This window comes from Ambystoma mexicanum, chromosome 11 (assembly GCF_040938575.1).
Source record: "Ambystoma mexicanum isolate Mex_15411 chromosome 11, UKY_AmexF1_1, whole genome shotgun sequence".
NCBI classification, from domain to species: domain Eukaryota; kingdom Metazoa; phylum Chordata; class Amphibia; order Caudata; family Ambystomatidae; genus Ambystoma; species Ambystoma mexicanum.
This window is the reverse complement of record NC_090934.1, coordinates 944886612-944914002: the sequence shown is the minus strand read 5'-3', so window position 1 is coordinate 944914002 and position 27391 is coordinate 944886612. Positions and strand designations below refer to the sequence as shown.

At 46.1% G+C, this 27391-nt stretch overlaps 1 protein-coding gene across 1 annotated transcript in view; it reads left to right on the top strand.

Moving 5' to 3' along the window:
- The window catches only part of LOC138503957 (intestinal mucin-like protein), a 507729-nt gene that overhangs the window by 19863 nt on the left and 460475 nt on the right, over positions 1-27391 (top strand). Inside the window, exon 3 of the mRNA XM_069624091.1 lies at positions 5300-5398. Coding sequence (XP_069480192.1) covers positions 5315-5398 — 84 coding nt within the window. The 5' untranslated portion in view covers positions 5300-5314. The remainder of the gene's footprint in view (positions 1-5299; positions 5399-27391) is intronic.

The following is a 27391-nucleotide window of genomic DNA, read 5'->3' as shown; positions in this document are numbered from 1 at the left end:
GCACTGGGAAAACGCATCACCTCTTCTGCTGCCTTTAGCACCCACATAGCTAACAATACCACCCTTCTTGCTAGCTATAATGATGTCCACTGGGGAGTAGTTCTGGAGGGTCTGTAGAATATACCAGAGCCTACTAGGTCACAGCTTCTGCCAGTAGTGCACAAAGGACGTCAGGTGGCACAGAACATTTTGAAAAACACACTTGACTCCGCCGAAACTGCATGTAAGCTGTTGGCCAAAGGTACACTTTTGAAACGCCATACATGGCTTAAAAAATCTGGGTTCAAGCCCAAGAGTCAGGCCTCTCTCATTAATAAACCCATTGAAAACTCAGCCCTCTTCGACTAATCGGTGGATGACGCCCTTGAAATTGCAAAAAAAGAGCACATTACCCCTTATTATGTTCTTGGTCAAACCTTATGTACAATTTGGGGTCTTCAATACCCGCTGGTCCTTTCGCGGGCAATCCTCTCCCTGCTCAGCTCAAAGCGCCTATGGAACTGGATGATATCCCTGGTAGTTCGGCCAAGGCCCATCCGGCGGTGAAGAAATGCAGCAGCCAAAGGTTCCCCGGCCCCTGCCATCAAGTGACTTGATGATTCAGGTCTCCTCCCATGCTTCCCCGGTAGTGGGACGGTTAACAGCCTTCACCCATGCATGGCAGGGAATAAACTCACACCAGTGGGTGCTCAACACTGTCAGCAGAGGCTACTGTATCGAGTTTCTCCATCCATCACAATACCACCAGCTGAAAAGCAGGCCATCTCTGGAAACACCTCCACATCCTCCTAGAAGAACTACAAACCCTGATGCAATGTTGTCTCATATCTTCAGGTGAACAAGGGTATGTATTCAATATACTTCCTTGTACCCAAAAAGGATCTAGCCATGTGCCCTTGTTTAGATAGTGTCCTGCGAAAAAAAAGTATGTCAAATCTCAAAAATTCAGGATGACAACTCTACAGGAAGTAATCCAGTTGCTAAAACAAGGGGATTACATGGCCACCTTGGATATAAAAGATGCATACTTTCATATTTCAATGTTTCCATTACACAGAAAGTACCCAAGGTTCAAGATAGAGAGCACTTACTATCAGTTTGAAGTACTCCCCTTCAGCATTGCCTCAGCCCTGAGGGTGTTCACCAAGGTACTGTCAGTGACGGAAGCTCAACTACGCTAGCAGTCTATTCCAGTCTACCCTTATCTCGATAACTGGCTCATAACTGGAGACTTGCACCAGGCGTGTCTAGACAACACCCAAAAGACCATAGATCTTCTTTTCAACCTAGGCTTCTCAGTCAACGAGAAAAATTCAAGCCGGTCCCCAGTGAAGTCAAACAATTTCTATGAATGCTGAATTGAACAAAAGACGTACTTGTCGTCCCTTCAGCAGGAGGGTTCAAAACATGCTGTTCCAGATACCTCAATATGTGGCCAGTTGTCAGGTACCCATACAGAACGCCATGTGGCTGTTAGGGATGATGTTGTTATGCAACTCCCTAGTCCCACACACCCATCTGCACATGCGTCCTATGCAGGAGTGGCTCTCCAGCCAATGGTGTCAAGCAAGCAGTCAGTGGTTGTCTCTACATCCCTCGTTCAGTCTCTGCAGTGGTGGTCAAAGGAGAACTTTCTGAATGGAAAATCCTTCACCACCCCCGCAGTAGAAACCACTATCACCACGGACACATTCCTGCCAGGTTGGGGCGCACACCTTCTAAACCAGACAGCACACAGCACGCGGTCTCATCAGTAGCAAACAAACATATCAATCTGTTGTAACTACTTGCTTTGTTCAAAACTCTAAAAGCTTTTCAGACATAACTACAAGGAAAGACTGTTCTGGTCCTCACAGACAGTACTTCGGCCATGTATTGCCTGAACACATAGGGGGGCACTCACTGTGCAGGGCTGTCCAAACTGTCACAGAGCATTTGGAAATGGGCATTTAAACACAACATGTTCCATGGGAACACAATCTTCTGGCAGATGTGCCCAGCAGAGACTTGCAGCTACCCGTAGAACATGTGTGGCGGTTTCAAGAACACATTTTACACAACGTCTTTGCAGAATGGGGTCATCCAGACATCAACCTTTTCGCAACACCGGAGAACGCACAATGACCAGACTACACCTCCACGTACCCCCACAGAAAGTCCAAAGGGAATGGTCTCTGGATAAAATTGTCAGGGAGATTTGCCTATGCTTTTCCCCCAGTTCCCCTGCTCAACAGGATAGTTCACAAAATGCACCAGGAACAAGTTACACAATCCTGATCGCACCAATGTGGGCTCGCCAGCCATGGTTCTCACATGTCATGAGAATGTCACTTTCTGCACTGAGGAAACTGCCTTGCCCTTACAACATGCTGTCCCAGGACCAAGGGAAAACGTATCAGGTAATAAAATCACAGCAAAATGTCGGCGGTACAAAAAATCACGGCATAAATGCTGTGATTTCACCTGGTAAAGGTGTTCCCCGTTATACCATTTAAGGGGAGCGGGATTTGCAGGGGTGTCCCCCGCTCCGCTTAAATGGTATAATGGGTCTGGGGGTTATAGGGATGTCCCCTGCATCCTTTACATGATTGTGGCGCAAAAAACCACAGCATTTTTGCCGCAATATTTTGTATTCACAGCCATTTTTGCTGCGATTTTAAGACATGGAACCGGGAAAACGCTACACCCAAGCCCTCAAACACCCAACTTAGCAGCAAGGCGCCTGAAGTCATGAAGTTTGGGCATCTCAAACTACCTCAAAGATGTACAGACATTCTTAAAGAGGCACAGAAACCTAACACCAGACACTGTTACTCCAACAAATGGAAACGTTTTGTCATTTGGTTTAGTACTAAGAACATCAACCCTTTGGACTGTTCACCTAAACACATACCCCTTTATCTAACACACCTCTTTAGACTCTGGGATTGTTTTGAACTCACTAAAAGTCCACCTTGCTGCCCTCTCTGCTTACACTACATCTCAGAACAAGGTTTCTGGTGGGAAATCCCAGTGATTAAAGCGTTCATGGAAGGGGTAAAAAGACTTCACCCTCCTATTTCTATTCCAACTCCCAGATGGGACTTGGATGTTGTTCTTTCAAGACTAATGGGACCTCCCTTTCAGCCAATGCACAAGGCTAGTCTTAAGGCTGTCACCTATAAGACTGCTTTTCTGGTGGCCATTACCTCTATTAGGAGAGTTAGTTAACTCCAGGCTCTCTCAGTTCAAGACCCATTTGTTATCATTCATAAGGGCAAAGTGGTACTACGCACGCACCCACGCTTTGTGCCTAAATTCATTTCTAAGTTCCACGTGAACCAATCCATTGAACTCCCAACTTTCAAAAGCCCACTAACTCAGCTGAAAGAAGCCTCCATGCACTCGATGTTAGGAGAGCAGTGGCGTATTACCTTGATAAAACCAAACCATTACGAAAGACAGACCAATTCTTTGTCTCTGTTGCCGCTGGCAGAGGAGACCTTGTATCTAAGTCAGCAATATCCAGATGGATTGTTAAATGCATCCCAATGTGTTACTCATTAGCTAAGAGAGATTTACCCTTTTTGGGCTAGAGCACATTCTACTTGAGACATTGGAACTACTATAGCTTTTATTGCAAATGTTCCTCTTGATTCTGTTTGCAAAGCGGCTACCTAGAGTTCTGTTCACACTTTCACTTAACATTACTGCTTGGACACACACTCTAAGACTGATTCTCAGGTGGGTGAAGCGGTGTTAAGACATCTCTTTGCTACCGTTCCTTCACACATCCCACCACCATGTCCTGGTACTGCTCGTTAGACTATGCACAGCATGTGATACTAAGCAGATTCACAAGCATCAGAAGACATACATTACTCGCTGTAATATTATTTCTGGTTCTTGTATCTGCTTAGATTCACATACACCTACCCTTCCTACCCCCTTGGAGTTATAGGAACATAGACATGTTACATCTTCATTTCCGCTGTACTCAGTCATGCATTCTCTGAGATTCCCTCATGGCAGAACAAAAACAACTGGAAGGATCTTGGGTACACTACACATCACGTTAGGGATAGTATTACAGTTACGCCCATGTTGATGTCCCTTTTTGATCTTTGAAATAAAGATGCAATACTCTGCGATTACCACTAGATGTCGGACTATATGTACAGCAGGTGAATCTAAGCAGATACAAGCACCAGAGATACAATTACATTGAGTGATATATGTCATATGGTAGAGAGCATTTTATTCCCATATTACATTCTCTGCATAATTTCCCTTTAATCCTGGATCACCTGCTCACTCTCATCCACACGACCTTCCAGTGGTTGACATGTAGAATGCACAAATATTTCAAACAAATATTTTAAGCTGTTTTATACAAGATAAACAGTAACACATAGATAGATTCCTGCTCTCTGTACTAAACTAAACTGCTTTATGTACTAAACTTTCTACCATGCATGTTACCTCATCAACTAATAAGAATATTAATGAATTGCTTTAGTGTCATTAGGAATTTTGCTTAGAGAGCTGCTTTTCACACTGTATCTTGTGTCTGTTAGCAGAAATATTTGTTTCTTAAAGAACTGCAACAGCCTATTACAGTCATCATGAGTGATGTCACTTTGCATTACAGATGAACAGATGTGTCACAACCAGCCTCTAGTAAAAATTAAGAACATAATGTACCAAGTTTTATACAGCTACTGGATGCTTCCCTCTGTTATGAACCGATAAAAGTGCTTAATCCATACCTCTGTATGAACACTCATATTAACCACAGTGATAATGTGTTAAACTGTGCTTTAATGCACCCCACTCCATTCCTGGGAGTGTGGCCAGATTGTTTGTCTACACTTAAAATTAGGTGACCAAAGAACAGCTAACAGGGGCCTATGTGCCCATTTGGGAACTGTACCGAGCCTCTGCCCTTGCGTTTAGAGACAAATCCTCACAATTCACTCTGCAGCTGCGCTTTGCATGTTACACAATCCAGCTGTTCTGCCCTTTCTCTTTCACTGTGTCACTTTCTGCTTTGTGTGTTACTTTACCTTGTTTTAAATGCAGAATTATATTTTAATGCGCTTCAACATCGATTTATTAACAAGAGCTCCAAGGTCGAATCTGCACCACTGACCCTTCGTGTTATCCTGGACTTCCACTGTATTTACTCTGGCCTCCATTCAGCATAATTGTGCATAATTGTTAGGAATTGCTATGTTGTTGTGAAACCAGAACATTGTTTGGTAACTACCTTTCCCATTGTTAAATCAGATGTGTTCTTCATGTTGTTGTCTTAACATAGGGCTACGCGTATAAGATGCTACCAATGAAATGCTGCGGCACGTGTGTTCAGGTGGCCTGCATCCTACATACGCAATACAACACATCCCAAATTATCAAGGTATGTTAAATGCTGTGGCATTTGTTGTGCTGTTTACGGGTAGCACGTTACGGTTACTTACGTTCAGGCCCACTTTCATGTGGCTGATGGGATGCCCTCTTCGGTAACAATTACAGTTGACAAATTACAAATGGTTTCAGATTGATCCAGGTACTGTCGTACTGGTATTTGGACATCTTGTAATTCTATAGTAAAAATGCATTCCTGTTTATTCGGTCGCAATCCTGGAAATTGTCATTGGTGTCTAATTATATTAGTTTCATTTGACAAGTGTTATTTAATTAGTAGACATTGCTATGTTTATTTTTTATTTTTTTATTTTTTTCTAAAATGTAGTTTAATTTTTAAACTTTTCATTTGTCTCCAGTTTCGAAGAAAAAAAATCCCTTTTAACTTATTACAGTTTTGCCCAGGTTAAGGATTTCTTGTAGGAATTGGCATATCGTCAAGATAAGTTTTTGCGATCTACCATTGAGCATCTCCGTCCACTACTGTCTCCATTATTTGTTCTCGGGTCTTGTAGTAGGTGTCAAAACGTGTTCTTTGTTCTGAGAGTTCTTTGCATTCCATTAGTAAGTGGAAGAGTGTTTCAGATTTTTGGGTGTCGGAGCAGAAACGGCAAAATTGTTCTGTTGGCTCAATTTGTCTGGTTTTGGCTAGTTAATAACGTGTCGGTATTGTGTTCGTTCTGACTTTCAAGTATATTGCCCGCATTTTTGCGTCACGGAAGATGGTCAGGTAAGCTGGTAGTTCGTTGATTGATCTGATGTCTGTTGCACATTGTAGGTTGAGGGAGTATTTTGTTTTTTCTTCAAGTGTTTTTATCCAGTCATTTTCCATTATTTTTATTTTTGCATGTTGAGGGCGGAGCGTGAGCATTTCATGTGAGATTTTTTCTGATTGCATTAGTTGGTCTAGATTTGCTTTCCACTTAGCAAGGATTGTATTGTTCATTGTTCCATCGTGAGACCTCAAGATTTGGATTGCCGGTGTTTTTTCATCAGTGAGAAGTTTTCAACATAGATCTAGTTGTTTCCATAGAACTATTAATCTGATCGACTGTAAGGCTATTTCATGCCTAATTCTTGGCATAGGGAATGCAGGTGGCAGTTGGAGGATCTTACGCCAGAAGAGGGCTTCTAGTTTTGTCCAGCTGTGGTCTGTTGCATGTATCATTGCCTCTGTTCCGTAGACTATTGTCAGAATCACATTTTGTTTGTAATATGTGGTTATGGGTTTGAAAGAATATTTCCAAAATTTGCGCTGGATCACACACCCTTGTCTTTCCAGAGATTGAATTTGTTGTTCTATTTTCAGCGGCCACTCTTTTTCGGATTTGGATTGGTTTATGTGGATGCCCAAGTATTTAAATGTTGTTACTTCTTCAAGCTGATTGTCCTTGTGGTAGATTTTCAGTAGTTTCCTATTGATGTTGGTCGGTCTGGTCAATTGCATGATTTTTTTTTTTTTTTTATTGATGGTGAGTTCGTTAAGATCCATGTAGAGAGTTAATTGATTGAGGCTGTGTTGTAGGCCGGATGGGGTCTTGTCCAGTAAAATTATGTCGTCCGCATATGTCATTACTTTAACCGGTATTGAGTTGATCTTCGGCGGGTTGAGGGCATCAGTTTGAAGGTAAGTCTCGATATCTGCAGTGAAGAGGTTGTACAAGGTGGCTGCTAGAGGGCATCCTTGTTTTAATCCATTTTCAGCATTTATTTTTGGTGTTGTATGGCCTTCTCTTGTTAGTCTTAAGTATTTGAGTATATTTGTTTAATTGGATCTAGTATGTCATTGGGACCTTCCCATTTTTCAAGTTTGTTCCAAAGTTTTTGGCGGGATATCCCGTCCAAGGCCATATGGAGGTCTATAAATGCCACATAGATTTTTGTTTTGCTGTTGATTGCTTCGTGTTTTATCAAGTTTAGCAGTAATAGGTTGATGTTAGTCCCAACGTTTGGGGTGAAGCCAGTTTGTCTTGTAGCGAAACGCTTTGTTTGGGTTGCCCATTGGTTCAATTTTTTCAGTAGAATCGAAGCAAAGCTTCCTAGTGGGTCTAGTAGCGCAATTGGGCGAAGGTTTGTCGAGTCGTCCCTTGGGCCTTGTTTATGGATGGGAACAATGGTTGCAGTTTTCCATGACATAGGGATCTGGTTAAGCTTATTTATGAGTGTGATGATGTTTCTCATGAGATTGGCCCACGAGTGCGGATCTTTCTTTATCATTGCATTTGAGGTCCCGTCGGGGCCTGGTGCTCGCGATATATTGAGTTTTTGGATGATTTCAAAAATGTCTTGTTGACTGCAGGTTATTGTCCAGTTTGCGTTCTGTCTTTGTGGGTTTCTTCCAGCTTCTGGTCGTGCTTTGTATATTTGTGTGTAATGTTCAATCCATTGCTGTTCTGTTACATTTCCTGTTAATTTTTGTTGGTGTGCTGCAATGTTGTTCAGGAGGTTCCATAGATCTCGGAGATTATGTTTTTTATAGCTTTCCAGGATTGCTTCTGCATCTGCTTGTAATAGCATCATCTTGTGATTTTTTTATCCAGCTCTTGTACGTTTGTTTAGCTGCTTTAATTTTGTCAAATGATTCCTTATCTTTTTTTTCGACAATTGGCACACTGTACTTCTCAGTGCTCTTTTTCCTTCTGCAAGCTCCTTGTTGTAGCAATGTTGGTGAGTCTGTGGGGGTTGCTGTTTGAGGTTAGAGTAGCCATTGATAGTTTAGTTTTTGGTCGTCAGGTAGAGAGGTTTCGATAAATTGTCTTGTAAATTGGAGTGTGGCTTGTTGGGTTATGCAGAGTTTTTTCCCAGCTGTGCAGACTTCAAGCGGAGTAGAACGATTAGGCTGAGGTTGATGCGGTATGTCTTATCCACATACGATAAGTTGGTTATGGTCGCTCTTTGTTGTTGCAATTCTACTTGTTGTTTCTACTGCATATCTTAATTCTTTGGAAAGATATATATATAGTCAATTATGGCAGATGATTTGCCTCGAGACCAAGTAGGAAGAGGCTTGCCTTTTTCATCTCTAGGATATTTGATGAGTGATAGATTGCGGATGCTTGTTTCTTTAATCCATTTTTTTGCGCGGGTTGTTTGTTTTTCGATTGGCGTTGGTTGTCCATCTTTTTGCCACAGATTTAAGTTTAGGTCTCCACATAGTATGAATTCAATTCTTGTGTGTTTCAAGATGAGGTTGTCAGCTGTTAGAAAGACACCATCTTTTGACACTCAGGCTTTGTTGTTGATTGCCGCCGGATTCCAGTATAGGTTCATGATTGCAATTTTCCTTTCATGTATGGTTTCCGATGTTTCCGGTGTTTCGTTAATGGTTATGAGATTTTACTCAGGTTTGTGATGTCTGAATAATTTAGGCTATATTCCGATGTATATTGGCGTCTGATTGGACGGTCGATGTTATAGCTCGTCCTTGTTTCAACTTCATTGTTTGTGGTGTTTTCTAGGGTATACTGTTGTCCAGTTTGGTAATCTTCTCGGGTATCCTGTCGTCTATTTTGATGGTTGCTTCTGTTGTTGGAGGCATCAGTACGTTCAGTTTTGTGGTTATGGCTCGTTGTCTTTATAGGGTTGTCAGACGCCGTTGTGGGTTTATTGATGTAATTATGTCTTTCCTCTGTTCCATATTTTGTTGTCACAGCGTTTCTGGTGTTTTCCTTTCGAGTGGTTTCTTCGTTACTTGCTTGGGTTTCAGGTGCGCAGCTGAAGCCCAGTTTGTGTAGTGCGTCTCTGGAAGTTAAGATTTGTTCCATAGTTGATTTGTTGTGCAGTTTCAGCAATATTTTGTCCTTAGAGTTTTCGTCTATGAAGATGACTAGGTCAATGTCTCTAGAACGTACTTGGGTGAGGTTTGTTATTGTTTGGAAGAGAATTAGGATATTCGCTCTATTCAGTACACGTTCGGTGGGCCTGGTGATGATGTTTTCTATTTTCACCATGTGTTTCTCTGTTGTCTGAAAAGGATTCAGGAATATTGGTTCTAGTAGGTGTGGGTATTCTCTTTGGCTTTGTGCTCCATAGGATTCTTGAAGTGGTTCATTTGGGGAGTAGCTGGTTCCAGTGCTACTGCTTGTTTGGTTGGCAAATGAAGTTGAGGAGATTTCGTCGTAAGTTGACTGTTTGTTCAAGCATTGGTTAAATCGGTCATTGATCTGTCTGAAATTTCTTCGCACGAGATTGTGTGGCTGACAGATTGGCTTGATTGGTATTTGTCGATAACTATTAGGGTTGCGTTGTTTGCTTGTGCATTCGTTTTCTTGTTTCCTTGTGTATGTGGGTCCTCATGTGTCGTTAGGTTGAGTAGATCATCCAATTCTGAACTTTGGTCCTTATTCGTTGTCATTGTAGTGGCTATTGGTTTGTTGTTGGGATTCGATCCCGATGGATCATGATGTTTTGTTGCTAGCTTCTTTGGTTGGTTTTGTGGCATTTTTTCTGAAATTGAATGTTTGAATACTTTTTCAGGGATCAGTTTTGGTATTGACAGGTTTCGTAGAAATGCTCGTGATCCCGTTTGTTTTTGCGTTTGTTTAGTGGGTTTCCTTGCTGGTTCTTTGTCGGTTTTCTTTGCTAGACCAAAGATCCCAAAGGTGTCGTTACCAATCGTGTTTCTTGGGTCATTTGACGGTTTTGTATTTTCTTTGCACGAGATTGATGGAGTTTTTGTTTGGGCTGCTGCAGAAATTGAAGGGTTGTTTGATGTAGCTCTGGCTTGATCTAAGTTCAGTTTTTCTGGTGTCATACATGGAGGTACGTTTTCTTGTGGTGTTTTTTGTGGTAAAATCAGTTGTTGTTGTTGGTTTCTGAGCAAGATCATGAGTTCTTTTGTAAGTTGTATCTTTTCTTCCTTATCACCTCGTGCTGTCTCGTAGAGTCTTTGTTGCCATGTGCATGACTGTTCTGCTTCAAAGTCTAAGCGCTTCCCAATTGTGTTAATGAAATCTTCTATGTGTATTTGCTTGGTGTGAATCATTGCCAGAAGGGTGGCATGGTCTCGTATATTGTCTTTTATCGCTTTGTGAAGTTTGAGAAAGGGTACCATTGATTGGGATACCACTGCCAACAGCATGTTTTGTAGTTCTAGCATTGATGTCGGAAGTCTCTGGTTTTGAGTATTGTCGAGAAGAGAGGAGTGTTTGCCTGTGTTGTCAGGTATTGCAGTTAGGTAGTCTGCGTCGTTCGCTTGGGCCAGCGTGTGGAAAGATTCCTCTATTTCGTACTCAAATTGAGTGGCTTTTTGTTCCTTTTTTATTTTAAGGTGGGACGAGCGTGGTAGTTCTCTGAGCAAAGTTTGTTTTTCGTCAGATTCAGAATTTGGCTGGTTGCAATTTTTTGGTGCTAGTGTCGAAGTACTGGATGGGGTTGTCAGCTGTGTTGGCTCACCAAAGATTTCTTTCCTTCTTTCGGCACTATTCATGATGGATTCTATTTCGGTAATGTCTAAAGATAGACAGGCTACCTTCCCTGTCACTGTGTTGACGGGGGTTTTGATAGATTCGTTCAGTCGTTTTTGAGCCATGTGGGATTATAACCACTGCAGTTTTGCGTGTTTCGCTTTTTCTTTTTTGGTCATCTCTGTCATTGGTAATCCTAGTGTTTTCGTTTGGCTTTGTTGTTTAAGTGATTCTTCGGTTTTGATTTTGTTCTGGGAAATCATTGATATTTCATCTGGTAGGCAAGTTGGCGTTTTGTATGGTCTCATGTCTCTGGTGAGATCGTTAGCAGTGTCCGTTGTCGGCTTTGAATGGATTTCTGTGGGGATTGTTTGTGCCGTTATCTCGCTCCGTCTGTTTATGTTTTTTGTTTGGAATTGCATATCCACTTCTTTGTTAGCTCGGGGGAGCGTATTATCTTCTGTATTCGATTTGCATATTGGTTGGCTTGATTGGACATTTTTTTCTGTTGCTGGTTGGTTTCCGATTTGGTCCCATGTGGCCGGGCTTTGTGAATCTTGAGTGCTTGTATTTCCTTTATTTGGTTGAACTGAGTCTTTGATTTGTTCATGTTCCGATTTAGGTGGGGATTCGCTTAGGCTTTCTGACAGCGTCTGTTCCATAACTTCAGAATGTTTACGTATCTCTTTTTCTTGAATTTGTGGTTCCAGGGTAGTTTCGAGTAATCGATTTCCTGTAAAATTTTTGTTCGAGTTCTTCTTTTTGAACGCCTGTTCCATTGTTGGTTGTGTAGGGTCCGCATGGAGCTTTCCTCTAAGCCTTGTGTTTGGCCGGATAGTCTGTTTTTTTTGCATTGAAGTAGATGACTGGTTTTCTGTCATTTCTGATGCTTTTGCAGACTTTGGTGTTGATTGTATTCCAGTTTTCATCTCGGGGTAGCTGAGTCTCTTCGCGCAGCACTGGAGAAGTTGTTATTGGTCGAAGTATCCTTGTTCTAGTGCCGCTTTAGACTTCTTTTTGCTGATTGGGTTGTGAGGTCACCAAGAGGTGGTTTACTGCTGCACAGAGAAACGGGGTAGGGTGTGCAGGATCAGAGGGGTGCAGTCCCCTGCAGTCTCATGCGTTGTGATAGTTGTGTTGGAGCAGTGAGTCTTTTCGCGCAGCACTGGAGAAGTTATTATTGATCAAAGTGTCCTTGTTCTAGGACTCAAGACAGGATCAAAGGGGGGTGGGCCCCTGCAGTCTCCTGTCTTTCGGTGAGTTCGGTATCAGATAGGTGCTTCAGATGACTCTGAGCAGGATCAAAGGGGTGTGAGCCCCGGCAGTCTCCTGTATTCCGTAAGTTCAACGTCAAGTAGGTGCTTCAGATGACTCGGAACAGGATCAAAGGGGTGTGAGCCCCCGCAGTCTCCTGTGTTCCGTAAGTACGACGTCAAATAGGTGCTTCAATTCACTCGGGACCGGATCAAAGGGGTTTGGGCCCCTGCAATCTCCTGTCTACCGGTAGATTCGTGGTCAAGTAAATACTTCAGGTTACTCGCAGTAGGATCAAAGGGGTGTGGACCCCCGCAGTCTCCTGTGTTCTAGTAGGTTCGAGCTCAGATGGGTGCTTCAGGTGGCACTGGACTATCCAGGATCTTCAGTTTGGTTATCGGGGAGGCTTTACGGTGCTAAATGCAGAGACAGGGGGGAGCGGGACCCTGCAGTCTCCTTTATTTGATTGGGTTGTGTAGTCACCGGAGGATGGTTTGCTGCTGTACAGAGGTACGGGATAGGGTGTGCAGAAAAAGGGGTGCCGACCCCTGCAGTCTCCTGCACTGTGTTAGTTAAGTTGGTTTGTAGGTCAATATCTCAGTGCAGTCACTTGTGTTGATGTTGTTTTGTGGTTCTATTGTAGCAACAAGAGCTCCTGTTTTGTAAGTTATTGGTAGTGGTGTTGCTACGCAGCGAGGACTTGGAGTAAGGCAGAGGATGGTCTTTATTGCACAATGTCTTGGGGCACTTTGTAACGTCTCTCGTACACTTCAGGACACAGCTCGCGAGGAGACTCAGTGCGCCGGTGAGACGCAACCAGCCACGTCTCTCGTTTGGCTCTCGGAAGGCTAGGCGCCGCTAGCCTCGCGGATGGAGGGGCCCGCAGGAAACGGGCGCACAGGAGCGCGAGGCTCGCCGGGACCAGCCACACAACGGGAGACGGGGAGAGGGAAAGAGCAACGCACCAAGAGACAGGCAGGCACGCGACCGACCCACCCTGTGTGGAACTGTCGACAGGAGGAGCCTGCCGATGCGGCTCGCGCAGCAGCGGCTGAGCAGAGTCGCTGCCCATCCGCGCACTGCTGGTCAGTGGGAGCCGGCGCGCGTGGTCAGAGACCGGGCTCCGATGGAACTCGGGTAAGGGTTGTGACGTTGAGATAGATTTGAGGCGAGGGACAGGTTCCAATGGGGAGGGGGAGAGCCTTATGAAAATTCGTCGTTGTTTACGTCTGCAATGGATGTCGGCTAGATGGTTTCAATGAATTTAATGTGCAGTGTTATTTGGGCACTGAAAGTTTTGTGCGTCGGTCGATGGCTTACTGGCGGGACGGGAGGTGAGGGGGGTCGGGGTGGGCGTCACTCACCGCGGAGCAGGGATTCGCGGGAATTTCGCTGCAATTTCTCTCGGGGGTTTTCTCTTTATGAAAGACTCTTGATGTTTCCTCGAGGTAATGCGGAGCGGGCCCGTGGAGCCTGCAGAGCCTAAAGACCAAAAGACTCTGCAGCAGACTCTGCGGCCGCTCCGCGGCTTCCTGGGTATTTTGAAGTGGGTTATCAGAGATAGAAAGAGGACTAGGAGAGTCTTCACAATTTCCTGGAGCAAAAGGGTTAGAGACCTGCAGTATCAGTATCCAAAATACTCTGCAGCAGACTCCGCAGCCGCTCCGCGGCTTCCTGGGTATTTTGAAGTGGGTTATCAGAGATAGAAAGAGTACTAGGAGAGTCTTCACAATTTCCTGGAGCAAAAGGGTTAGAGTCCTGCAGTATCAGTATCCAAAAGACTCTGCAGCAGACTCCTGCTATGTTTATTCCCATTCGCTGTATATGGTCCTATGTCCAAATCCCCATAGGCCACAACTGGACCCTAAGGAAGTCCAATGTAAGTGGTCATCTGGAATTTCCACCCGAGATGCTTGCAGGACATTTTACTGGAACATACTTTTCACAGCAATACAGAGGAAACTAGTATTCAGGCTCAGCCATGTGCTTCATCCTTCTAAGCACCTGCCGCCTCTCCACACCTCACACCTTTGACACTGCAACACCACCTACCAGGTCAGGTTTGCCCTTATGTGTACATTTTGCGAGGCCAACTATTAGTGAAACTTAACGATAGTGGCAGAAAATCCCCAGTCCTGGCTGGTGTGGGCACAGGCCCGTTTATTCATTTCTCTGTGGACCGTTGAAAGGTCAGTTGTGCCGCCCCATGGCACTTGGCACCATATGTCTAGCACCCAGGGGCAAGGCTGCTTGGACTCTTATTTAGTTCCTCTTTGGATCAGACCTTTCCCTATGAATGGGTTTGACAATGTCCTGAACAGGAGTGTCAACAGATGGCTACCCCCACTAGATCAGCAATGCATGTTTCTCCTGATCCCCCATTGTTTTAGAGCACCAAGTGTCACCCTTAAACATCTTCCCAGCCCTGGATTGTTTACCGGTATTAAGTCTCCAGGCAGTCTGATGCATGCATTTTTAGGTGTGAAGACTGTTTTTTTTCTGCTGTGCCCAACAGCCCCAGCTGGAGGCCACCGGGACAGGATTGGCATGCACATTGCATGACAAAGGAACATCTTCGAGGTACCTTTACTACGCTTATGAATTTTAAGGTTACAATGAACTACTCAGTTCAGTTAACATTGGGTTTCACCTCATAATGTTATATTAATTTTATAGTGTAGCACCACTGCCAATTGCACATACTCTTGGTGCACATGGGATCTGCAAGAAAAATGGGTTGGGGGTGGTTAGTAGGGGCAGAAGAAAAATAAATGTATGATTGCTTTGCTGTTGTGTTGATGAATGCAGATGGGAAGTAAATGGGCTCTGCATGCAGGTGTTTCTAGATGGTTTTTATCAAGGGGACTTGGAGTATCTATCTTGAAGGGAGATTTGTACGCCCACCTTTATATTAGTGTATATTGGGAGGAGTGTTCTATTTCAGTATTTCAGGTTAATGTGGGGGTACCGGCAGTCTCAATCCCACAGGGCACTAGAAGTATCAACTCAGTAATAAACTCGAACTGTTTCTAATGGTCATCCCCCCCCCACAGATTCCTCATCTCTGATATCCTAATCCCAGTGGAGCTGTTCTCCGCTAATCTTTCTGCCTTCAGGAGACGCAGGCCGTGGATCATGACACCCAAGATTTTGGGTCATGTCAATCCATTATTATTAGCTTCACGTTCGTCCATGAGGTGAAGTGTGAGGCTCACCGGTCTCAGTCAAAGTCGCACTGAGCGGGACGAAGCCCCGAAGAACAGGTGTCTCTGCACAGTGAAAAGGAAAAGAAGATGATGTTTCAGAAAAGGTCCCGCTCTGTGAGTGAATGGTCACACCGACATTCCTCTTCCTCTGCAAAGAAGAAGAGCCACCGCTCCAGGGAGTCCCCTGGGCATCCGGCACAGGTACCTCCTCAAACCCAATACTCCAAGCTGGAGGAGCGGGAGAATTTCCGCCTGAAGATTGTGGGCAACATTGGCAATGAGGAAGCGGCTCCAGCCTCTGTGCCTGTGGCGCAGACGATGGCACCCTCTGCTTTGGCTATGACACTGTAGGGTTCCACCACGCCTGTTGTGACCAGCAGATTACCCTCTGGGGACCACTTCTGCACACCTAAGGGCTCGGGCCTGGACCAGACAGAGACAGACGGCTTTCGGTGCCGCCAGGCCCTGCGTTAGGGAACAGCAGCCTCAGCACCGACAGCTCCACAGGAATATGTCAGGAATATGTCCCTCTCCGTAGGGATGCCTTCATGTCAATGATGTACAACATCTATGACGAGGAGGGCAACCAGGTCCCCTTTGGGCTTGAACCCATAGTTTTTAGGGAAGTGAGGGATTTCCCTGAATAATTCTATGGGGAAGTTGAGGATGTGATGGGCCTGGCAGAGGACCTGCAAGGGGCCAGTGGCCTCCACACCTCCCCAGAAATGGACAGTTTGTGAGCTCCCACCCCAGGAAAGCCCCAAGCCGACTTCCTGCGTTTAATTGCTAAGGTTTTGCATCCACCTCAGAATCTGGCCCTCATTGATTAATGGTGTTTCTTGATGGTGTTACACTTAAAAAAAAAAAAATGTATTGCGTTAATATGCGATGTTTTATTGCGATGTTATTGCTACCGTCTTGGTACAAGGGCCTCAACCCAAGCTCCTTCTTTTTGATAGGCTCCTCCCTCGCCTTATCAACTTTCCTCCTTCCTCCTCACTGGCTCCCTTGCCATCTACCACTGTTCCGGCTCCCTTGCCTGCACTCCTTTCGGCCCCTCTGCCTTCTCTTGCCTCCATCTCTCAAGCACCTGCACCGCTTACAGTAGGGACCTCCGTCCCTTGCACCCCCCCTCTGTAAGTCTTTCAAAAATGGCAATCTGCTCCATGTTGCCACACTTAACTGTTGCTCTGCAGTCAAGCACTCCTCTGACATCTGCCACCTCTTGGAACACCTGGACCTTGATGTTCATGCTCTCACTGAGACCTGGTATAAGGTCAGCTCTATCACGTGTTTTGAGACTCCTCCCTGAAGGCTACAAGATTCTCTCTGAACCTAGGCCCAACAAACCAGGAGGGGGAGTTGCCCTAATCTTTCCACAGTGGATCCCTGCTCCCACCATCCTCACTCAGGCATATTCCTCTTTCGAATGCTTGGTCTCTCTCCCCTGTCTCCTCTCTTATTCTGGCCACCTTTTATCGGCCACCGGGCCAGTCCACCCTCTTGCTCTCGGGATGGGCCGACCTGGAATCTTCTCTCCTTTCGTCCTCCTCCCAATCCCTCCTGTTGGGGGATCTCAACATCCATCTTGATTCTCCAGACTCTTCAGGAGCTTTCTGCAACCTTTGCAACTCCCTCTCTCTTTCCATTCTACCTTCTGTCCCGATGCACACTGCCGGCTACACCTTGGATGCTCTTGTCTCCACAGATATTCCTCTCTCTACTCCTCTCACCACCCCACTCTCTTGGACTGATCACTCTCTTCGCTCCTCTCACTTGAAGCTTTCCTCTGCTTTAGCACTGGCACACCCAGCACTGCCTCTGACCTTCAAAGTCATCCAACCCATGAAAAAAGTGTCAGTGGCTGCCTATGCCTCCACCAACTCTCCTCCTCCTACTCTTGTGGGTGACCCACACCCTGATACAGCCCTCTCTAACTTTCACCTTTCCATCTGCAATACTCTCGAAATCCTTGCCCTTGTCATGAGGGTCCGACTGAAGCCTGCCAAAAAGTGCAACTCCTGGTACGAAGCTGACGTGGCTGACCTTAAACGCAAGTGCAGGGCAGCGGAACGGAAATGGGGATCTTAAGGTGACCCTCTACCAAACTGGCCTGCCTTCTTCTGCAAAGAAAATATAGACTCTGCATCCGGTCCAAGAAAAGAGTCCATATTCAAGCCGGCATCTCTGCGGCATCCAACAACACAGACAAACTTTTCCAAGTCTGTAAGGAACTGGCCAATCCTACTGCAGCCTCTACCACACCCACCCAGGTCCTTTGCTTGGCCCTGGCTGTACACTTCACCACCAAAACACAGGAGATTCTGTCTTCTCTTTCCTCCACACCCACCCGTGCACAAGCATCCCCTGGACCACCCTCGACCACCTCACCACTCCCCTTCTCTCCTCCCTCTCCTCTGTCACACCCGAGGAGGTCTCTAGACAAGCCCGGTCTATGAAAGCTTCTTTCAAACAGGTGGTCCCCTTCCCCACCAAAACCATCAAGGACAACATTGAATCACTAGCTCCAGCATTGGCAGACCTCTGCAACCTCTCCTTCGCTGCTGGAGTCTTCCCCACTTCTCTCAGGCACTCTCTTGTGCACCCACTGCTCAGAAAACCCTCTGCCAGCCCTACTATTCCAGCTAACTATCGCCCGATATCATCACTCCTTTCCTGGGCAAACTCCTGGAGAAGTTGGCTATCTCTCAGCATACCCTCCCACTGAATCTGTTGGTTGTCTCCATCACCATCAGTCTGGCTTTAGAGCATCCAGAGGCAAGGAAACTGCTCTTCTGAACACCCGTGAAGACCTCCTCTCAGACCTTGACTCTAACTCTCCCTCTGTCCTCATTCTTCTTGGCCTTTCCTCTGCTTTCGATACAGTAAACCACACCATCCTGATCTCCCATCTCCGTGAGACCCTTGGCATAATTGACCAAGCCCTGGCGTGGCTAGCATCCTTTCTATCTGACCAACCTTCCCAGGTAGAACTCCTTTGCTTTCTCTCTGCTATCACTCTCTCTACTTATGGTGCCCCACAGGGATCTAATCTATCCACCTGGTTTTTCAATGTCTACATGGCCCCTTTGGCTCACATTATATCTGCTTTCACCTCCATCTTTCAGTGTTGTGTGCGGATGCCACTCAGCTCTATTTCAGGATACCCTCTGCCTCTTCCTCCTCCTCGCTCATCCCGGATTGTCTGTCCGCAATTCAGTCGTGGTGCGCTGCTAATGATCTCTGCCTTAATGCCAGTAAGAAGAGATTGTCCTCATTGGGACCCCTGCTCCTGCTTTCACATGTTTACTCTGGGCGACCACCCTTGGTCCTGCACCCTCGCCCATTAGTGAGGCAAAAAACCTGGGGTCATCTTTGACTCTACTCTCTCCTTCTCTTCTCACATCTCGGACGTTTCCAAAAAGTCCCACTACCAGCTGCACTTTCTCAGATATATTCTACCTTTTCTCACCTTCCCCCAGAGGCTCACTCTCTCCAGAGCCCTGGTTCTGTCCAGATTGGACTACTACAACAGTCTCTTTCTCAATCTTCCTCCCTCTACTCTTTGACCTCTTGAATTTATCCAGAACAGGACCGCGAGACTTACCCTTGGCCTCAAGCACAGGGACTGCATCTCTGCCAGCGCCGAAATCCCTCCACTGGCTACCCATGGCTGCAAGGATCAAGTTCAAGTCCCTCTGCATAGTCCACAGGGGCTTCTGGGGCCGGGGCCCCTACTATCTACAATTCTCTCTCCTTCCAGAGCGCTCTGCCTCTTTCAACTATCTGTTGGTGAGCCGTTTTTCCAAACAGAGATTTGGGGGTAGATCCTTATCCTCTGCAGGTGCCTCCCTCTGGAACAGCCTACCTTCCTCTCTCTGTCTTGGGCTGGACCTCCTTAAGTTCTGGAAACTCCTCAAAACATTCCTCTTCTCCTGTTTCTCTCTCCCTCTCCCTTTCTAACCTCCCTTCTCCTCTCTCCTGTTTCCCACCTTCATTCTCTTCTCCAACTTGTCCAGTGAGCTGACTAGTTGCCTGGTGCACCTCCAGAGCCTCCCAGGTCCTGCACTTGCCTCTTGCCTCCGACCTCCGCACTCTGCCTTGCACTACTGCAATTAGAATACATTCCACGAGAGTGGCATCCACTATGCACCTAATCCTGGCCCGCTGGACTGGGCGCACTTGCCCCCCCTCATCACCCATCGCACTTCTGTCTACGCACTGCACAACCTTGAATGTACTAGGCTTAGCATGTCTGTCTGTCATGTCCTCCTCTATCTCCCCTCCCTAGCTTGCTGTGTTTGCATGCATAGGCGCATTGTTGACCAACCTTTTGTCTTGTATGTTCCTTTTTCCCCTCTATGCTATTTATTACTGTTAGATCATTCAGAATCTTTAAGGCATAAGAATGACAACGATATCCCCTTGTTCCCTTCCCACCTTGAAGCGCTTTGAAGCACTTCACTTGTGTATAAGTGCTTTACAAATAAACAATTACAAGGTGGCCATTACTCTCGGGCTATCTGCTCCATCCAGGTCTATGGTTCAGTACAAACTTTGTGATATTCTGGACAATGCCCCCAAGAAAGAGACACTCCTGCCCTTCAAAGGGGCAGTGGAGGCCTGCATATTGGAGGTGTGGGAGGAATCTGCCTCTCTTCCGGCAGAGGACATGAATCTGCCGAGGAAAGGCTGTCCTGCTCTATCGAACACAGCCTTTCTTTCCTCCCATACTTCGCCTCAAAGCTTGGTGGTTCAGGCCACAACGGCTAGCCTGAAGACTTCTACTTTCCCATCCCTTCCGCTGGACAGAGAAAGTAAGAGGTTTGACGGATGGGGTAAGAAGGTGTTTGCATCGGGCAGTCTTGCACTATGGGCCGTAAATGTATCTTGCCCCATGGCAAAGTTCTCCTTCGGCCTTTGGATGGCAGTGGCCAATGCAGCTGAGTATTTCCTGAGCGAGAGATCAGGGATGGGTTCCTGCAAAATGCTACAATCAGGACTGGACACGGCAGACTGTATGGGCAGGTCCATGGCCATCCATGGCTGAGGATGTCGGGGTGTGCAGCCTACGTCCAGATGAGGTAGTTGGATATGCCTTTTGTTGACCAAAACCTTTTTGGAGGTCCAGTCGTCTAAGGCAACAGGCAACTGCAAAATCCTTGGTGCAGCAGTGCAACAGCGTTCCGCTGGGAAGAAGCAAGGGAAGGCGCTTCCTGAGAGGTAGAGGAAAGGGTACCCAGTGGGCTGGCGTTACAGAAGCCACTGTCTCTGCATCTCAGGCCGCCAAACCTCAGTGTCTGGCTTTGCCACTCATCACGGGTAGCAGGGAGTCTTTCCTTGTTCAGTCCGGAATGGTCAAAGACCATGTCTGACATTTGGGCCTTACAGGTCATCCAATGGGGATATTGCCTCCCATCCCTTCAGCACCCCCGGTCCATGGCCCTCAGTACACCCTCTTGTCTCCAGACCCTATCCTCCTGGATGGGTTCTGTCATCTTCTGGCAGAAAGCATGATCAAGCTATTTCCATGCTCAGAACGAGGAAGGTGGTGGTACCCCTACTATTTTTTGGTGCTGAAGGACGATGGACGATTGTGCCCCATTCTGAATCTGCGGCTGCTGAACCTGTTCCTACATAAGGACAGGTCAAGATGGTTACTCTAGCCCAAATTCTGTAAGCCCTCGATCTGCAGTACTGGTTGGTTCCCTGGACCTTCAAGATGCCTACTTCCAAATGCTGATTCACAGGAAATCACAGGCAGTACCTGTTCATAGTGGGCCAACACCATGACCTTGCCGTTCGGCCTTTCCACTGATCCAAGCTGCTGCAGTGGTAGCGACTTGCCTCAGGAGGGAGGGCATTAATGTCTTTCCCCACCTGGACAACTGGCTCATCCAAGCTCGCTCCATCGATGTGGTGTTGGATCACCTGCTCCATACATGCACTCTTTTGCACAGCTTGGGCTTTTCCCTGAACTTCAGACATTCTCAGCTTTCGCCGTCCCACTCCCCCCGATTCATCGGGGCAGTCTTGAACACTAAACCTAGGCACGGCTTCCCTCCCAAACGATTGAGTGGTGAACATCTTTCGGATGATCGATGTCCTTCAATCCCAGGAACACGTCTTGGCCTCGGCTTTCCTGCGCCTTCTGGGCCTCATGACCTCGTTTATCATTGTGGTCCTGGGGGCGAGGCTATGCATGAGATCTCTTCAGTGGCTTCTCCATTGCCAATGGCCACAGTTTCAGGGCCACATGGTGGACCTTATACAGGTGTCTCAGGATCTCATGTAGTGGGCAGTGCAACACAGCTTAATGAGAGACATGCTGTTTTGTCATCCTTGGCCCCAGGTGATGGTGGTCAGAGACGCATCTCTGACTGGCTGGGGTGCTCACCTGTCAGGCCTAACTGTGAGCGGACTGGTCTCCCATGGAGTCTTGGCACCCAGGCCAAGCTTGAGGGCAATCAGGCTTAGCCTGGTCGCTTTCCTCCCCTCTACAGAATGCAATACTGTGCTAATCCTGATGGACAACACAGTAGTCATGGACTACCTGAACAAACCAGGTGGTGTGGGGTCCTTGCCTCTATGCGGAGAAGCAATGCAACTGTAATTCTGGGCTCTGGAGAGCAGTGTCTCTCTGACTGCAGCTCATATGGCCAGATGAGAAAATGTCACCGTGGGTGCCTTGAGCAGACAGACTTCAGCCACCAATGAGTGGGAGCTCTTGCAGGAAGTTCTGGAGGAGGAGATCTCCTTTTGGGGGTCTTCAAGTGGATCTCGTTGCTTTCATTGCCAACAGGAAGTGCAAGTTATTCTGCTCCATGAAATTCTCTCATCAGGGAGCTCTGTGGGATGCATGACGGTTGAGTGGGCATTCGACCTCCTTTATGCGTTCCCGCCAATCGCTGTTATTCTGCCCTGGTTCTCAGGAGATTGCACCTGTTCGGGGCCACAATGATCCTGATCGCTCCAGACTGGGCCCGGAGAACGTGGTATCCGAAGTTGCTTGACATGTCCATCTGCCCTCCCAGATGCCTTCTGAGGAAAGATGACTTGCTCTCACAATCGGCGGGGTGAGTCCTTCACCCGAGCCGCAGCAGCCTGAGCTTTCATGGTTAGCTACTGAAAAGCTGGGGTACAAGGAGTGGGACTTGTCAGACGACATCCTCAATGTGCTCCTTTTAGCTCTCAGGTACGCCACAAAATACATTATTGCCTGCAGGTGGCATAAATGTTCTGTTTGGTGCTGGTAGAGGGACCTGGATCCTTTATCCTGTTCTCTATCCCCTGTTTTCGACTTTCTACTTTCCTTGGCCCAAATGGGCCTGCAGATTGGCATTGTAAAGGGTTACCTCTCCCTATTTTGGCTTTCAAGAGGTCCTCGGAATAGGGCTCGTTCTTCGCAATCCCTCTGTTATGCAGTTCTTGTGGGGTTTGTGTAACAAGTTTCCTCCCCACAAGTTTGTAGTTCTGGTGTGGGCTTTGAATTTAGTTTCAACTTTTCTCATGGGCGCTCTGTTTGAGCCCCTTCATTCCTGTTCTATTAGGTTACTCACCCTTTGGGTGATTTTCCTGGTTGCCATCACTTCCACGAGAAGGGTGAGTGAGCTCCAGGCATCTCTTTTATCTCCCTATTTGTTTTTTTCCAAAGAGAAGGTCACATGGACAGTGAGACGCTCCTTTCTGCCGAAGGTGGTCTCACATTTTCATTTCTCTCAGAAGATCCATCTTCCTGTGTTTTTCCCTCCGGCTCACCCTTACAAGGCAGAGGAACGATTCCATCGGCTGGTCCCAGTATGAGCCCTTAAGTTCTACGTCTCTCCTACTAGAGAGGCTAGAAAAGATGATCAGCTTTTCGTTGGTTATGCTGGTGCTTGTGCTGGCAGGGCTGTAACCAAATAGACCCTGCCCAGGTGGATCATTCTCTGCATCGCAGAATGCTAAATCTGGCTGGGAAGGTTGTGCCCGAGGGTCTCAGAGCTCATTCTATCAGAGGAGCAGTTGCCACCTCTGCCCTGCAGAGGGGAATCCCTGCCCTAGATATTTGCCAAGCGGCAAAGTGGGTGTCTTTGCACACGTTTACTAAGCATTACTGCTTGGATTCCTTTGTGGGCCACAATGCCCGTTTTGGTGGACCAGTCCTCTTGAGTTTTGTGGTTTAGCTGGTGTCCTTGTCTTCTCGCTTCTCCAGATTACCCACTTCTTTGAGAGTCTATCATACATGAGAAATCCGTGGGAGGAAAGAATCCATTAGAAAAACAAATGGCTTACCTATCTGTAATGTTCTTTTTTGATGGATGTTTCTCCCATGAATTCCACATCGTCCTCACTCCTTGCCCCTCTTTGTGGGAATCTAGTCCAACACTGGTTCCACAGTGCCTCAGCTTCAGAGTGCTGGGGAAAAAGGGTGGAACTAAGGTCACGGGGCGGGTACCGCTATATATATTGACCCTGATGTCTTATCCGGTACGGGTCACGTAGAGGTGTTGGATGGAGCCGACGCAGAGCCGTGCTGCACCTCCTGGCAGCAGAAAAGTTTCTGGAGAACAGGTGCACTGGGATAGGGATAGCATAAATGAGGAATCCGTGGGAGGAATATCCATCGGAAAGAACATTACAGAGAGGTAAGTAATTTGTTCAGTACAATAACACTGGGTAAAACCTAGGAACAAATTACAGTGAGCAACACCTCAGACTAACATTACTGTGGGGAACAACAAGGCACAAATCACAGCGGGGAAACATCGAGAAGCAAAGTTACAGTGGGGAAATCACCTAGGAGCAAAATCACAGTGGGAGAACACAGTACCAAAATCACAATGTGGGAACACCTAGTAAACAAATAGCAGTCGAGTGGAAAATGTAGAAGCAAATCATGGTGGATACATATGACAGCAGAGATCAGGAGTGAGGGAGCATTAGCTCATGTACCTTGCATGGTCAATTAGCTGTCTTTGTCCAGGGGAGGCTGTGCCTGGGGAGGTTGGGGCACCAGACTGGGTGTGGGCAACACATCGCCCATAGTCTGTGTCCTTTGCTGCCTCCCCTGATGTACTTAGCTAGAAGGAAAGGAATGGTTCCATTAACTCCATGGGTCAAGTCTTGCAAAATTTGGGGAGAACAGGAATTTGGGAGAAACTTGGCACCCTGTGGCCAAAAGTGGATTTGGAGAAAATTACTCGCCTGTGAGCAACCTTCTTCTAGGAGTTTGGTAAAAAATGAGATGCATTAAGTGAGACAGATAAGATTAAAGGAACTCACTGAGTCACTAAGGAGGGGGCAAAGTAAACTGCTCATCTGCAGGAAACCTACATTATTCTATTCAACAACAGTAACACCTATTACGCCCCCTACTCCTCCTCTCGTTCTCCTTATTTAGTTGTGCCTATGACTTTCACCAAAGCTATAATTCTGATCCTGTTCTCCCCTCATTTCCCTCAGAGAGCACATGAATCGTTTTATACATTGATATTATGAAATTGCTGATAGGGATCCAGAAGAAACCAAAGATTCTCCGCTATGGGTAGCGTAAAGTTGATATCAAGCACACAACACTTAAACTGTATGAATGTATGTGCATTCATTTGCCTACTACTTTACAGTCTCAACTGCACAGAGCAGAAGCAAAAACCGTGCTCCCTCTGTGCCTTCTCTCTTGAACAAGGAAGCAACAATACTGGAAACAATTGTCAGGTCAAATGATGTGGCCAGATATCCCACATTGCAAATGCATGGTCTAATGAAATATGACCACATCAACACCGTCCTCAAGTCCCTTTCCAGTTGAGCGGAGTTCCCTTTCAAACGCTCTGTATTGTCTCGCCATACTATGTGGGGAGTAGGCCCCAAATATCTGTCTGTATTCTTGATACAATATTCCACCCACAGATCCTGTGATTCAGGTGCCTTACAGACCACTGCATGATTAAAGGTTGAGTTGGAGGGGAAGGCATCTCTCACATTGGCTCTAATTGCGGTACACACTTCTTAGCAATGTGACATGATAAGAGTTCACAAGTTTGACCTCTTAAGCTTAGTGGCATCCTTGGCACAGGCGCTGAAGGCACTATAGTTCCAGGCTCCCAATGACAATCTTCATTTGTTCACTTTTGTACCGTTTTTATACTTTTGCTATGTTAAGTGCTTTGGACTAAAGCGCTATATAAATGCCAAATAAATGCAAATACAAATAAATGAAGAATGTAATATAGAAATTGTATATGTGTATGTAGCAGTGGGAATGTTACTAATCCCTCCATCTTCCCACTCCCACTTATCGTTCAACCTGCCCTAATCTCCATTGGAACACGATTCTGGCTGCAGTGTGTTACAAAAGCAAAAGGTCAATTGACCCGGGCCCAGTGAGTTCCTTTTATCTTGGCTTTCTCACTTTGGCCAGCTTACCAAAGAAATACATTAATAAATACATAAACATCTTTGCGTGCTACCAGATAGGTTTGTTCCTCCTTATTACTGTCCTGAGCCTTATTGATAGGGCGATCAAGGTTATAATTTATGCAAGAATTAAGCCAATAGGCATTGCTGGGATCCCGTCTACCACACTGCTAAAGATACAGGAAAATGTCCTAAACAATCCTTTACAATAGAACATAATGTGTGCTGCTTCCATAGATGAATAGCTCATTAAGTTGTTTAAGGCATTCGTTCAAATGAACAGCACCAAGATAACACGCATTGAGTGTGAGTCACAGGCACAGCAGGCCCAAATCCCTTTCAATATTTTCAAATAAGCCTCCATTTAAGCAATCTTAGGCTCCTGCTTCCTGATGTGGCTAAACAAGTAGGATATGTGTGCCAATGGCCAGAGAAGAAAACAGACAAAAGCTTACAAGGGCGTCTTGTCCTCTCAGGCATCTACCAAGCAAAGAGGACAAAGGTGCTGACCTCCCTAGTAGGCGTGGGTGTAAAAAGCGTCTAGGTCCTTGCTGTTCTAATTTTGCATTTTAGGGGATCCATGGATTTTCAGAGCACCTCTTGGAGATATACAAACTCCATGATCTGGGGGCCGATACATCTTTGTGAACAAATGGACAGGTATGCTCTTGCTGTTGTTTCATCAATTCTCTGTTAGTCTGTCATAATGGTCACTCGTGGTCACATTGTTTGTGTCAGGAAGCTCCGTCGGGTGCTACGTGAGGAAATAAGGGCTTCAGGCAGCAGTGATGAAGAAACAGTAATTTATTTCATTACAGCGACAGCAGCCTATGAGAGCCGAGTGCCAACATGGCTCTCTCCCTGCAGTCTGAACTGTAACCCATCAACATTCTTAGAATAACATTCTTAGAACTTAATGAGCTCATAGTGCAGCTCAATGCTTAACTAGGATCTGGTAATACATTTTTATGAACTTGTTTTAACTTACACTTACATCATAACACATCTCATCCCTTATGTGCATACAGCTGTTTACTCCAGATAATAATCCTTAAACCAGCTGGGTTTGTTCTTGACTCTATTTGAATGTGTCTCTGCTGCAGACCTTGAATTGTTGTCATCCTTTGAACACTTATCTATGACACTAGAGTCTCTGATACTGTTATTAGCAAATTCACCATTGTCATGTTTATCATGTGCATTGTCCTTCATGCATTCTGGACATTTCACAATTCTGGACATTGACCAACACTCCCCCCCTTCTACAATTACTACATTGTTTCTTACTGCAGATATTTTCTTGGGACCAATGTATTTGCTTTCTGCACATTTGGGAGTGAATCTAGGGTTCTTTATGAGAATACAATCTCCCACTTTCCAGGTATTACTTTTGACACTCTTGTCCTCATCAAATCTTTCTTTGTACACATCCTGTGCTTCTTTGATGAGAGTCATAATTCTCTCGCGATCAATGTTGGAACTCTTGGCTAAGTCCATCCACCCTGGACATAGTTTTGTTCCAGGTTGTCTCCCTTTCAATGACATGAACGGAGATACACTTGTAACTGAGTGTGGTATGGTACAATAGTTCCATATCATTTCTCTTACTACACCAAACCATCTTAGATTAGAAACCATGGCCAATTGCAAACCACCCTTTATGAACCTATTGGCTCTCTCAACGAGGTCGTTGGCCCTTGGATGATATAAAGCAGTTCTAGT